Below are 14,619 nucleotides of genomic sequence, written 5' to 3' on the forward strand. Positions count from 1 at the left end.
GCTACTCTGTCCAAGGTTACATTATGATCATTGGAGAATAAGCTCCTCAAGAAGCACACTGTCATCACACATCCTTCATCAAGGTAGAAGGGGAAATGGCAATATTTCATATGAAAAACTGAAGCCACCAATAACCCCTCTAAATGGCTGGTGTCTCACCATCTGTGGACAAGCACTCACCATTCTACTTCCCACAGAAGCCACAAAATGTCCCATCCTCAAAAGACTGGATAAGAACGTGGTGCATTTGGTGAGCTACCAAATAGTACCTGGACAGCCTCAGCCCAGAAAAGGGTGCAAGGCACCTCTCCTCCCCAAATATTAGAAAGAAGCTAGAAGCTACTACAGCTTCCATCCTGGGGGAATAAGCCAATCCTGCAGCCCTGCTATTTCACATAACCCCCCTCCAAAGAACAACAATTCCCATCACCAGCGCTAAACTGTCAGAGCTTTCCCTGTCTTGGAGGACTCTATTCTGCTCCTTCTCTGCCTTCTAACATTCCAACTTAAATAAAAGTGCTTAATCAGGCTTATGACAACCACCTGAGAGAAAGTGCACTGATGACACAGGTGTTTAGAGGCGTCTGCAAGTAAGACAATGCCCGCAGAAGGAGTGGCCCCATGGGGCGCGGGGCACAGCCTGTGACTTCTGTACCTGCAGCACTGCGGCAGCCCACCCACACCCGTGGACCATACCCATAGTGCACATCTCGAAGGCACACTTTCTGTCGTGGGGAGAAGTATGTAACTGAACAAGTGGTGAGAGCATTCTCATCATGGACATGAGACAAGTGTGTCTCATGCGTGACTGCCACACAGACTGTTGATGAGTGAGCAGGACCACCCCAAGGTGGAGAATGTTTCCCAGTCCTTGCAAAAACTCTCCTTCCAACAAAGCCTGGACTGGGGGTGAGGGGTGGGGGAAATAGGTGGAAGACCAGATTTTAAGGGCCTGAAATGAAGGAAAGATTTAGTCACAAGGGAAAAGCTTTTAAAGTGGAAAACAGCAAGGATTATGGGAAGACAGTCAAATAAAAAATGATAAAGAGAGTAGAGATATTTTTTATTGTTTCTGCAAGTAACTAAAGACTTAATCCTCCTCCAACTGAGAGACAGCTTTTATTTATCTGGTCGAAAGTTTTTTTTTTTATTTCAGATTCTTCACATAAAAACACTGATGCTCTGTAATGATTCTGACCCAATAACAATCCATGGACACAAAGATTAAGAGTGATCTAGCATGTACAGAGTCTTACAGAACTTAATCTTCAGAAATATTCCAAAGAAGCAATATCTGATTATTAAATCATCAGGCAATTCTATCCATAATGAAATCTCAATTGTATTATGTCTGAATGTGTTTAGAAATAACATACTGACACCATACTCACTAATGCTAACCAACCAAACCATGAATAAAAACTGTTCTGATTTCTTAAAAAAAAAAAAAAAAAAAAGACAGCGTTAACATAAATTCTGTGCTCACATAAAAGACGTCAGTGAAAGAGAATTATGTATTATACTGTCAAATGTGCTACATTTTACTTTCAATATTGTTAAAGTGAACTAGAAGTGCATGAAATCGCAAGTAAATATAACCTGAAATTAATTTCAAAAAAATGTAATTTCAGAATTTGAAAAAGGATACATGCATATGTAAAAAAAAAGAAAGAAAAACACATGTCAAGAGCTTTTCTTCACATTTTTCATTAGTACTTTTTTAATTAGTACTTTTCTAATTTCTAATCAGTACTTCCATTAGTACTTTTCTAATATAGTTAATTATTTTAACTATAATTTTAACAAAAGTGGAATTAAAGCCAATTGGGTCTTTAAAAAACAAAAAAAAAGTAATTTCAAATCAGTACTTAGGTAAATAATTGTTACCTAAGTAAAACATGAATCTGAATTTTTCTCCTCATACCCTAAAAATCCTACTGGAAGTCAAAGATATATTAGTTTTTGTTGAATTTGTCTTAAACACAAATTTTACACATATGAAATGATTCTGTTAAAGAGTAACACTAATATACCTTGTCAAAGGGAATGCCGTATTTCTTTAATACTGAGGGAGATATCAGTGTCATCTTGTGGCGAAGAAATGCATCACACCCTTGAGAACTGCTTGGGAAAAAACCTAAATGGAAACAGTAAATACAAGCAGTAATGCATTAATTAAGATATAATTTCAAATCAATTTTTAAGTTTATGTTCTAGTATTCTTATATCACGACGGCTTTACACAACTACAGATCAAGTCCATCATCAAAAATCACGGTGCTAAAAACTAGAGTCAGAATTCTTAAAAATTAAAGGATACATATTTTTATCACCAAAGGCTGCTCTTTTTTACAAAAAGATCTGCTAAGAGTTGTCTGCATAATACAAAATGACTAAACCTTAAAAACTCCAATACTTTGGCCACCTCATGCGAAGAGTTGACTCATTGGAAAAGACCCTGATGCTGGGAGGGATTGAGGGCAGGAGGAGAAGGGGAAGACTGAGGATGAGATGGCTGGATGGCATCACGGACTCAATGGACATGAGTTTGAGTGAACTCCGGGAGTTGGAGATGGACAGGGAGGCCTTAAACCTTAAAAATTTGCAACAAATTTAAACTCAGTCTACCTATTATCTGATAAGTGGATAAAATATTAAGGGAGGTTAGAAGAGGAAAATCTGAAGTTTTAACAAAGGAATCTCTTAGACTCCTAAAAGCAACCATTCTAGAAGCACTTGTCCCAATGCCCAGAATATAGTAGACATGCAGCAGTTTCCTATCTGTTTCTTTCTGATCAATTTTATATAGTTTCAGTTCAGTTCAGTCACTCAGTCGTGTCCAACTCTTTGCAACCCCATGGACTGCAGCATACCAGGCTTCCCTGTCCATCACCAACTCATGGAGTTTACTCAAACTCATGTCCATTGAGTCAGTGATGCCATCCAACCATCTCATCCTCTGTCATCCCCTTTTCCTCCCACCTTCAATCTTTCCCAGGATCAGGGTCTTTTCAAGAGTCAGTTCTTTGCATCAGGTGGCCAAATATTGGAGTTTCAGTATCAGTCCTTCCAATGAATATTCAAGACTTTAACTGCTACTGATTTCTGGAACTAACTCCCAGCCAGGACCACTCAAGAGCATGGAAACCTGTCTGTCTCACCAGCCTATATGGGAACAGTGTCTTGAAGAGGCCTTTAGGTGAAGAAGCTAAACACATAGCAACTCGCTCATTCAACAGTACATGATGTGCTGAAACCCAGCTGTTTCTCTCCATCTCTGCCTTCAACACTGCAGTCTGTCTGAGAAAAACTCTCATTAACTCAGTTATATGAGCTAGAGAAAACACACGTACTTGATGTCCTAGTCTTCACCTTCTGAACTGAGATGGAGACACCACCACACCGAGAGCAGGAAAGCAAGATGAGAAAGACAAGAGAAATGTGGATGGGACAGAGGAGAACCACAGAGACAAGACTTGAACAGAGAACTCACCAGGAAAGCATATGCTATGTATCTGGGTAAAGCAGAAAAAAGCACAGAGTTCTTTAACTCCATGGCCAAAATGAAGATAGGCCATTGGAGAAATGTTACTTATCTCACTCTGTGGCTCACTACATATAAATAGCTCAATCTGATGAAAGAATTATCAACACTCATTACCTAACTGCAAATAACTTTAACCTCAAAGAATAGAGGGTTTTACAATAATAGTTTTAAAGCAAATAAGCCTTTACTAATGCCACCATGGAGCATGTGAGGCCATAGATCATCAGAAGGAAAAAAATCAGACATCTAAAAAAAAGCTATTAGGGTATAAAGAACTACTTGCAAAGAATACCACATCATCTGCTTAAGCACCTATACCTGGATTGTTAAAAAGAAAAAAAGAAATATTTTCAAACCACTAGACCATTCAGGTATGACGTAAACCAAATCCCTTACAAATATACAGTGGAAGTGAAAAATAGATTTAAGGGACTAGATCTGAAAGAAAAAGTGCCTGATGAACTATGGACGGAGGTTCGTGACATTGTACAGGAGACCAGGATCAAGACCATCCCCAAGAAAAAGACATGCAAAAAAGCAAAATGGCTGTCTGAGGAGGCCTTACAAATAGCTGTGAAAAGAAGAGAAGCAAAAAGCAAAGGAGAAAGGAAAGATATAAGCATCTGAATGCAGAGTTCCAAAGAATAGCAAGGAGAGATAAGAAAGTTTTCCTCAGTGATCAGTGCAAAGAAATAGAGGAAAATAATAGAACGGGAAAGACTAGAGATCTCTTCAAGAAAATCAGAGAAACCAAGGGAACATTTCATGCAAAGATGGGCACAATAAAGGAAAGAAGTGGTATGCACCTAACAGAAGGAGAAGATATTAAGAAGAGGTGGCAAGAATACACAGAAAACTATATAAAAAGATCTTCATGACCCAGATAATCATGATGGTATGGTCACTCACCTAGAGCCAGACATCCTGGAATGCAAAGTCAATTGGGCCTTAAGAAGCATCACTATGAACAAAGCTAGTGGAGGTGATAGAATTTCAGTTGAGCCATTTCAAATCCTAAAAGATAATGCTGTGAAAGTACTGCTCTCAGTATGTCAGCAAACTTGGAAAACTCAGCCATGGCAACAGGACTGGAAAAGGTCAGTTTTCACTCCAATCCCAAAGAAAGGCAATGCCAAAGAATGGGCAAACTACCGCACAATTGCTCTCATCTCACACGCTAGTAAAGTAATGCTCAAAATTCTCCAAGCCAAGTTTCAACAATACGTGAATGATGAACTTCCAGATGTTCAAGCTGGATTTAGAAAAGGCTTAAATCCAGAGATCAAATTGCCAACATCTGCTGGATCATCGAAAAACGAAGAGAGTTCCAGAAAAACACCTATTTCTGCTTTATTGACTATGCCAAAGCCTTTTACTGTGTGGATGACAATAAACTGTGGAAAATTCCGAAAGAGATTTGAATACCAGACTACCTGAACTGCGTCCTGAGAAATCTGTATGCAGGTCAGGAAGCAACAGTTAGAACTGGACATGGAACAACAGACTGGTTCCAAATTGGAAAAAGAGTACATCGAGGCTGTATATTGTCACCCTGCTTATTTAATTTATATGCAGAGTATATCACGAGAAATGCCAGGCTGGATGAAGTACAAGCTGGAATAAAGATTACTGGGAGAAATATCAATAACCTCAGACACGCAGATGACACCACCCTTACGGCAGAAAGTGAAGAACTAAAGCGCCTCTTGATGAAAGTGAAAGAGGAGAGTGAAAAAGTTGGCTTAAAGCCCAATATTCAGAAAACTAAGATCATGGCATCTGGTCCCATCACTTGATGGCAAATAGACGGGGAAACAGTGGAAAAGTGGCAGACTTTATTTTTGGGGGGCTCCAAAATCACTGCAGATGGTGACTGCAGCCATGAAATTAAAAGATGCTTGCTCCTGGGAAGGAAAGTTATAACCAAACTAGACAGCATATTAAAAAGCAGACGCACTACTTTGCCAACAAAGGTCCGTCTAATCACAGCTATGGTTTTTCCAGTAGTCATGTATGGATGTGACAGTTGGACTATAAAGAGAGCTGAGAGCCAAAGAATTGACGCTTTTGAATTGTGGTGTTGGAGAAGACTCTTCAAAGTCCCTTGGACTGCAGGAGATCCAATCAGTCCATCCTAAAGGAGAACAGTCCTGAGTATTCACTGGAAGGACTGACGATGAAGCTGAAACTCCAATACTTTGGCCACATGTTGCGAAGAGCTGACTCATTTGAAAAGACCCTGATGCTGGGAAATATTGATGGCAGGAGAAGGGGACGACAGAGGATGAGATGGTTGGATGGCATCACTGACTCAATGGACATGAGTTTGGGTAAACTCCGGGAGTTGGTGATGGACAGGGAAGCCTGGTGTCCTGCAGTCCATGGGGCTGCAGAGTCAGGCACGACTAAGCGACTGAAAGGAACTGCACTGAACTGCAAACATACATCCAACAGAAACATCAGAAATACCATCATTCTCTACAATACTAGTGAGAATAAAAGGAATAATCATACCCTATCTGGTCATCTGATACAGCCCTCTGTCTAAGGTTAATATTCATAATACATAAATAGAAATAAACAACCTGTGAAAAAAATGCAGACTCCAGTGAACGGTGAGAAAGAACCACATAATGTAATTAAAATGACGCATCTACATAATAAGCTGTCCTGAATCTACACCACTCAGTAAAGCACAGCAGAGAGATCCCCAAACACACACACACAACCCATGGAAAAGTTTTAACAATAAAATTTAAATGGATCTATCAAACTTTTCAAATCTGTACCTCTGCTCAGCACTGCACGAATTAAACTTTAAATTAAAATCAATGAAGAAAGAGGAGTCTATTTAATTTCCTTTTGATATGGATTTGTAATCAGGACTTGAACAATGTGGTGACTGGTCATAAGTTAATTTAAATTGGAAAACCACTGAAGGAAGGCAATTTGCAATAATTAAGAACTTCATACCAGTTCAGAATTTATATTTTCAATAGGCTATCAGAATTATATTTTACATTGCCCTGGAAAACACCTGATAAACCACAAGTTATGACACAAAGTACCCATCTCAAAATGAATTTTACCTCAAATCACCTGCAGGAGTACATGGTTCACACTCACGCCTCACTCCACCATTTATGAAAAATATTTTATTCAATATTTAAGCCAGCCAACATAACCAGAATACTATTTGATGCAAAATGGTAATTTTTTAAAAACTCAGAACTATTTCAGCCCATGGCTATGTACATAGTAAGCGAAGAAAATAAATTTGGAAACAATCACATGTATGAAATGTACCAAAATAGATCTGATAGAAAAGATAATATTTAACTAAAAATTCAACTGAAGACTATCAGTTTTCTGAAAGTCAGTAAATAAACAGAAAACAAGGTATGTGTTCAAAATTTTGGAAGTAAGTTCTTTAATGCATGCCTTTCAGAATCTTTTTATTTTCTATTCTTATGTTTACTTTCTTGATCTGCTTTTTCCCTAAGTTTTCAATAATATATTTGGAAGAATTCTTCTCTAAAAGTTACCATATTTGAATGTTACTACTGCAGCATTCCATTATATTTTCCAACTTACCAGTCACACAATGGGAGAGGTCCAGTCTTTCACAGTCTTGAAGACCAAGAAGTTCCAATAAAGAAACACAGCTACACTGACCCCTCAAGTACCTAGTAGTGGAAATAGCAGCTAGCATCTCACTAGCACACCTCACATGCCCCGTGGCCATTAGGTAATATGACAGGTGTAGAACACACAGAATAAAACTGGCACATCTTTCTGCAGCATTTACTTTTGTCACGTTAAATCATTTAGTTTATGTTTGCATACAAACAAACATAATTAGGGAGCAAGATGCAAAATCTGCATGCGTATTGTGGAGAGCTAGTGTTTCACTCCCCTGTCTTGTAAGGATATTTTGGTGGAAGCACTTGAGAGACAGCACACTGTGAGGTGCAAACTATGCTATGGGAGTTTGATAAATCTTTATCTCCTTTTACAGGCACTTAACACAAGATTACCTGAGGACCAACTTTCCTCTCTCCTTCATTGCTCACAATAAACACATACTTTAACATTGCTATTAATAGAAGAGCTAAGTTTTAGATCAAAAACCCAATTGTTTGAATTATTTGAAGTCACTCTTATCTTGTCCACATAGTTAACAGAACAAGAGACTAATAAAGAAACCCTACAGACACACTGATTTCTAATACTAGTCCAACAATTCATATATCCATAACTATTTCCACAATCTCTCAGCTCAATTTCCCCGTCCATATAATCAGGATGCTATTATTGTCTTCATCAGTGGGTTCTTTTCTTTCCCCAATATCAAGATATAATCGACAAATAACACTGCATAAGTTTAAAATACACAGGGTAATGGTTGGCTATATGTACATATTGTGAAATGATTACCACAATAAGTTTAGTGCACATTCATCACCTAAAAATAGTTATTTTTGTGTGATGAGAAGTTTTAAGATCCACTCTCTTAGAAACTTTCAATACAGTATTGTTCACTGTAGTTACCATATAATACAGTACATCCCGAAACCTACTCATACTGAAGTATATACTTTGGGACAATCTTCACCCACTTCCACCACCCCCTTCCTCTGGCAGTCACCAAACTGTTGTTTCTACCTGTAGGTTTGGTTTTTATAATTCTCACATGTAAATAAGATCATTCAGCATTTGTCTGTTTCTGTCTGACTTTTTTAACTTAGCATAATGGACTCAAGATTCTTCCATGTTGCAGGAAAAGACAGGATTTCCTTCTTTCTTATGCCTGAATAATAGTCTACTGTATACATACAACACTTTGCTTTATTCTTTCACCTGTCAATGGACACGCAGGTGGTTTCCATATCTTGGCTACTGTAAATAATACTGCAATGAACATTTGACGTAATAGATGTATCTTTATATTTATTTCATTTCCCTCAAATATATACTAGAAGTAGAACTGATAGTATGTTAGTTCTATTTTCAATTTTTTGAGGAACATTCATACTGTTTTCCATAGCAGCTATCCTCGCTGGGTGGATCCTTATGGGAAGCCAGTGATATAAAGCACAAAAATCTTAGCATTATAAGAAAATAGAAACAACCTAATGCCCATCAACTGGTAAATGGAAGTGCAAAATGTAGTATATCTTTACAATGAAATATTACTTAGCTATAAAAAAGAGTGAGGTACAGATATAACATAGAAAACATGCTACATAAAAGATGTCAGGCACAAAAATTACATTTAAATGATTTCATGCATATGAGACATCCAGAATATGTAAATACCTAGACAGAAGGCAGACTATTAATTTCCAGGGGCTAGGGATAGGTGAAGGGAAATACAGTATGACTAAATAAAAAATACAAGGTTTCCTTATAGGGTGATGAAAATCTATTGGAACTAGACAGAGGTGATGGTTACATCATACAAATATATTAAACCTAACCGTATTGTACACTTCAAAATGGTTAATGGTTTATTTTATGTTTTGTGAATATTGTTTCTGCTGTTTAGTCGCTAAGTCGTGTCTGACTCTTGGTGACCCAATGGAATGTAACCTGCGAGGCTCCTCTGTCCATGGGATTTCCCAGGTGCTATACACATCCAAGGACGTCCTGTACAACATAAAAGTGATCAGATGCGAGAAGCACAATTCTAAGATAGAAGTCTACACATGCCCAATTCCACATTAATAACATTCTAGAGATAGAAATCTGGTTAGTGGTTGCTGGTAGGGAGAATTAATTAGAAAAGGCCACAAGAGAATTTCTGGGGCCTACTGATAATGTTCTGTATCTTGAGAGTAGTAGTAATTACACCACTGTATATATTTGTCAAAACTCACTAAACTTTATGTTTTAACAGGTGGCTTTTACTGTAAGTGCATTTTACCTCTATCTGACCTAAAGTATCATTAGATGTTTTTAAATTGTTTTAGAAATAGAGCAGATGTACTCTAAATCCCAATCTCACATGACAAACACATGCTGCTACTATTAAATCAACAAAGTTTTAGCCATGGTAAAAATTTAAAAATCAAAGCTTAAAAAAATCAAATTTTCTATAATATACAAACACTAGTCTGAAGAAATTGACATTAGTTATTAATCACTTAGGAAAGAAAGGAATAAGAAAGGGAAGGAGAGGGGAAAGATGAGAAACCAGACCTATAGAGTCTATGTTCACACTAGCAATAGATTTGATTAAGACAACTTAACTGAAATTTACCCGAGTATGCTTTGACAGAGTTTTATACAAGCATATCTCAGAGATGTTGCAGATTCTCTTCTAGATGACTGCAATAAAGCAAGTATTACAGTAAAGCAAGTCACAAGAATTTTTGGTTTCCTACTGCATTTACAATTATGTTTATACTATACTATAATCTCTTAAATGTGCAATAGAATTATGCCCCCAAAAAGTACATACCTTAGTTTTAAAATACTTTATTGCTAGAAATGCTAACCATCATCTAACCCCTCTATGAGTAGTAATTGTTTGCAATTCACAGATCATAAAACAAACCTAATAGTGAAAAAGTTTGAGATATGAGAATTACCAAAATGTGACAGAGAGATGATAAGTGAGCAATACTATTGGGAAAATGGTACCAACAGACTTACTCAACATAGGGCTGCCACAAACAATCAATTTGCAAGAAAAAAAATGCATTTTCTGAAACTCACAATAAAGTTAAGTACAACAAAATGATGTAGGCTTGTAAAGGCTTTTGCAATATTCATATGACTGATATGATGCTTTAAAAGTACAGTAGCCATATAAACTGATGGTAAGGAAAAGGACAAAGGAAAAGGATATACAAGTATGTTTCTGTAGGAAATGCTTTTAGATAGGTGTATTTGATTCCTTGGAAGAAAAGCAACGACAAACCTAGACAGCATATTAAAAAGCAGACACATTACTTTGCCTATAAAGGTCCATATAGTCAAAGCTATGGTTTTTCCAGTAGTCATGTATGGATATGACAGCTGGACAATAAAAAAGGCGGAGCAACAAAGAATTGATGTTTTTGAACTGTGGTGTTGGAGAAGACCCTTGAGAGTCCCTTGGACTGCAAGGAGATCCAACCAGTCCATCCTGGTGGAAATCAGTCCTGAATATTCACTGGAAGGACTGATGTTGAAGCTCAAACTCCAATACTTTGGCTACATGATGCGAAGAGCTGACTCATTGGAAAAGACCCTGTTGCTGGTAAACATTGAAGGCAGGAGGAAAATGGGACAACAGAGGATGAGATGGTTGGATGGCATCACTGACTCAATGGACATGAGTTTGAGCAGACTCCAGGAGATGGTAAAGGACAGGGAAGCCTGGCGTGCTACTTTCCATGGGGTTGCAAAGAGTCTGACATGACAGCAAATGAACAATGAACAGCGTTTTGATTCACATGTGAAATTTCTTAACATGCTTATTAGTGAAAAGAACCAATGAACTATATTATGTGGGGTGATACTTGATCATTTTTACCCACATTCTTAGTTAAGAGGTCAACATTAGAGGTTTAGGCTATATTTGACCTCTCTGTTCTTCCTACCCCTTTTTGACCAATTAATGGTTGGGTAGAAAGTTATCACATTGCAGGTTTCACTCTGCTCCACATGTCCAATAATCCATCAACACCTCTACTGTAGAGACAAAGCCCCATGGAGCTCTCCAGGAGGAGAGCCAGGAGAAATTCATACTGACTGTATAGAGAAGGATGATGGTTCTCCTGAATAATTGCCCTATTTTTATCTCCTGAACATAGTGCAGCGAATAACAGGAAAGTTTTTCTATTTCAAACTGGCTTGCAGAACACTTAAGAGTTAAAACTTTCACCTAATTTAACAGGCATATAGACCATTACACATAGTTTTTTTACTGCATTCTTGAGACCACTTTGTTTCAGCTCCAGCTTTTTCCCACCTTGACACGATATATGGATCACACATGCACAGGTCACCAGGACTCCTCAGGCCAAGGACTTTGGCACAAGTCAGTCAGTCAAGCTAACCAGGTTTTCTGGCTCAACTTCCACCCCACAGAATCAAAGAATTTTTAATTCTCCTCCATAGTAATTTTTCCCTGCTAGCTGGCATTCCTTTCCTGAATTCTTCCTCCCATTCCCTACCTGTCATTTCTCAGAATTGTCTTTCACCCCACATTCTAATTATTGTAGCATGTGTGTGTTATGTATTATGGTTCAATGTTTAAAATCCCACTAGGAACATGGCTGGGTATACAGTATTTAAAATTCAACACAGACTGTGACTGTTATTCAATCACTAAGTCATACCCAACTCTACAACCCATGGACTACAGCATGCCAGACTCCTCTGTCCTCCACTATCTCCCAGAGATTGCTCAAATTCATGTCCAACGAACTGTGATATTTGACATCAAAAAGGTCCCCTGGAGAAGAGCATGGCAGCCCATTCCAGTATTCCTGCCTGGAGAATCCCCATGGACAGAGGAGCCTGATGGCTATGGTCCATGGGGTTGCAAAGAGTCAGACATGACTGAGTGACTCACACACACACACACACACATGAGGAAATTAAATTCAGGGATTGCTTCACCATTTCTAATATAACAAGTGATAGTACAATGAAAATAAACATACCATGACACATCACACATTGATCCCCATGCATAAAGCATGAGTTAGGAATGAAGGCAGAGGATGTATCACTGAACTTCATTTTTTATGTCTTAGGGAGTCACTTAAAATTGATTGTTCATAATCAAGGGTATTTAATTTATTAGCCTTTCAAAACCAAGCATTTTAATGTAATGTTTTCAGCCATTATGTAAATGAATGTTTAAAGGAATTACGTATTTATCATTTTGAGAGCTGATAAAAGTTCATTTTCCTAATTTCAAGTCAGAGGTATGAGAAAGGGTCAATTTGGAACATTTATAGAATTTAAATGACTTGTTATTTATTGCTACTCTTTCAGTCTTTAAACAGCAGTGGTTCATAATCCCTTTTGGACCAAACCATCTTGATGGATCTGATGATGGGTTAGCTTCCCAGAAATCCACATATATGACCAATTTTAAATATAATTTCAGAGAGTCCACAGCTGCCTGCATCCAGTCCACAGACCCTTTGTCCACCTCCTTGAACAGAATGTACTTAGTTGCTCAATCGTGTCCAACTCTTTGTGACTTCATGGACTGTAGTTTGCCAGGCTTCCCTGTCCATGCAGATTGTTCAGGCAAGTATACTTGAGTGAGTTGCCATGCCCTCCTCCTAGAACAGGGATCCCTGCTAATCAGGCTAAGACTCTGTTTCACAGGCTTAAACTCAAGATGATTAGTCATTTAAACATGCACACACACAAAAATTGACTGCTTAAAGAAACTTGAACTAAATTATCCCTCATAACAATGATTCATCCATTCCTTTTTATTGTCACTTTAATAGGTAAAAACAAAAACACTTGCTACAAGTAAATATAAGACTACAGAAGAACCAGTATATAAACTCTACCATCCTGTCACTTAAACAAAAGTCCTGCTAATAATTCATACTTACAAAATCTGCTGCACAAAGTCCTAACTCACATATTCTTTTTCCAGTAACCAAAATTTTGACCAAAGTGAGTCCTCTTTAATTTTTAAAAAACTATTAGCACTTTATTCACAATGAGAGACCAATGAAAAAGTCATTCTCTCTCTCTCTCTCTCTCACACACACACACACACACACACACCAGCTGCTCCCAATTTACTTTAATCCATATTTTGCTTAACTTAATAGAACCACTAAGATATTGTCTAATTTCTAAAATAGATGAGATTTAGACATTCTTAAAACTGAAAATCTTCAACACTGTCATTCAAGATGTTATATATCTCTAGTATCCTTTTTACTTCCCATTCAATTGTATCAGGTCAAAAATTAGAAAGAATGCAATTTCATTATAGGCAAACATAACAAGTATAAAAATTGCAACAATTCACTCGAGATTTTTTATTACATTTATATCTACATGATATTAGAAAAAAACTGTATAAATGAGAAAGCAACTGAAGGGCAAAATCGAACTCCTGGCTTTATTAGATGCAGACCTAACGTTTTTCAGATAAAATATTTGCAGGTGCCACCGTCAATCAAGATTTCAATAGAAACCAAAGATGAAAGCATTCATGCATAAAAGGCAACTGTGATAATTATGATGTGCAGACAAGATAATGGAAAATATACGAGGCTGCTTTTCATATTATGTATCAAGTGCTGCCTTGACCTAGACATCCTATAAGGCTCCCTCACATTTACTGCATTATTTTATCATTTTAATTGTTTACCAGAATTCAATTAATTTGTCTCACATCTGCTCAGGAGATAGAAATCCTCCACTGTCTTATAGGGTCTTTCCCCTGAATCATTTCTCAAAATAATGCTGCAAAAATTTTCAATAAACACGCAATTGAGTCTAAAGTTCCTTTTCAACCTTCAAGTTTATTAATCTCTTACTGATTAAGCTAATGGCATCCATTTTTCTGGAATGTCATTTTCAGGCAGTTTATATCAAAGTGTATACAGACAGTTTACAGCAAAAAATTTAACATGTGATTCCATACCGCAAAGTTTACATTGCTCCATTTGAAAACTTCTGGGGCAGTGAGGTGAACAGAAAATGGTAGAATAATTATCACAGAGAACAGAAGAGTCCACAGCATATAGATTTAGCACAAAGTTCACTGCCTGTGTATTTAAGGATTATGGTAATCATATTCTAAGCTGTGCTATAATCTATTATCCAGAACCAGGATCCATCCACTTAATATTCATGAAAATAGTTCATAACGAAGTTCAAGATTACAATTACATTGCTATTATTACTGTAATGTATTACATTATAAAAACACTAAGGCTTTATAGTTATTAGCCTGCCAAAATTATAATAATGCTTTTAACAAACATGATACCCTAACTATTCTTTCTAATACTCTTCCATAATTTGGAGGAAAGCAACTTTTAAATGTCATTAACAATATCTGTTCAGAGCTGTCAAGTCAGTGTCCCTAT

The 14,619-nt window shown here is 37.2% G+C and overlaps 1 protein-coding gene across 10 annotated transcripts in view; it reads right to left on the bottom strand.

The window, feature by feature from the left end:
* KDM4C (lysine demethylase 4C) overlaps window positions 1-14,619 on the bottom strand; it is a 409,700-nt gene that overhangs the window by 299,167 nt on the left and 95,914 nt on the right. For all 10 annotated transcript variants that reach the window (XR_009495540.1, XR_009495541.1, XM_015472464.3 and 7 more), the window contains one exon: window positions 2,034-2,137. Coding sequence is in view for 8 of the 10 variants with exons in the window: in XM_015472464.3 (XP_015327950.2) it covers window positions 2,034-2,137 (104 nt within the window). In the remaining 2 variants the exon portion in view is untranslated. The remainder of the gene's footprint in view (window positions 1-2,033; window positions 2,138-14,619) is intronic.

The sequence above is a fragment of the Bos taurus genome, chromosome 8 (assembly GCF_002263795.3).
Source record: "Bos taurus isolate L1 Dominette 01449 registration number 42190680 breed Hereford chromosome 8, ARS-UCD2.0, whole genome shotgun sequence".
NCBI classification, from domain to species: Eukaryota; Metazoa; Chordata; class Mammalia; order Artiodactyla; family Bovidae; genus Bos; species Bos taurus.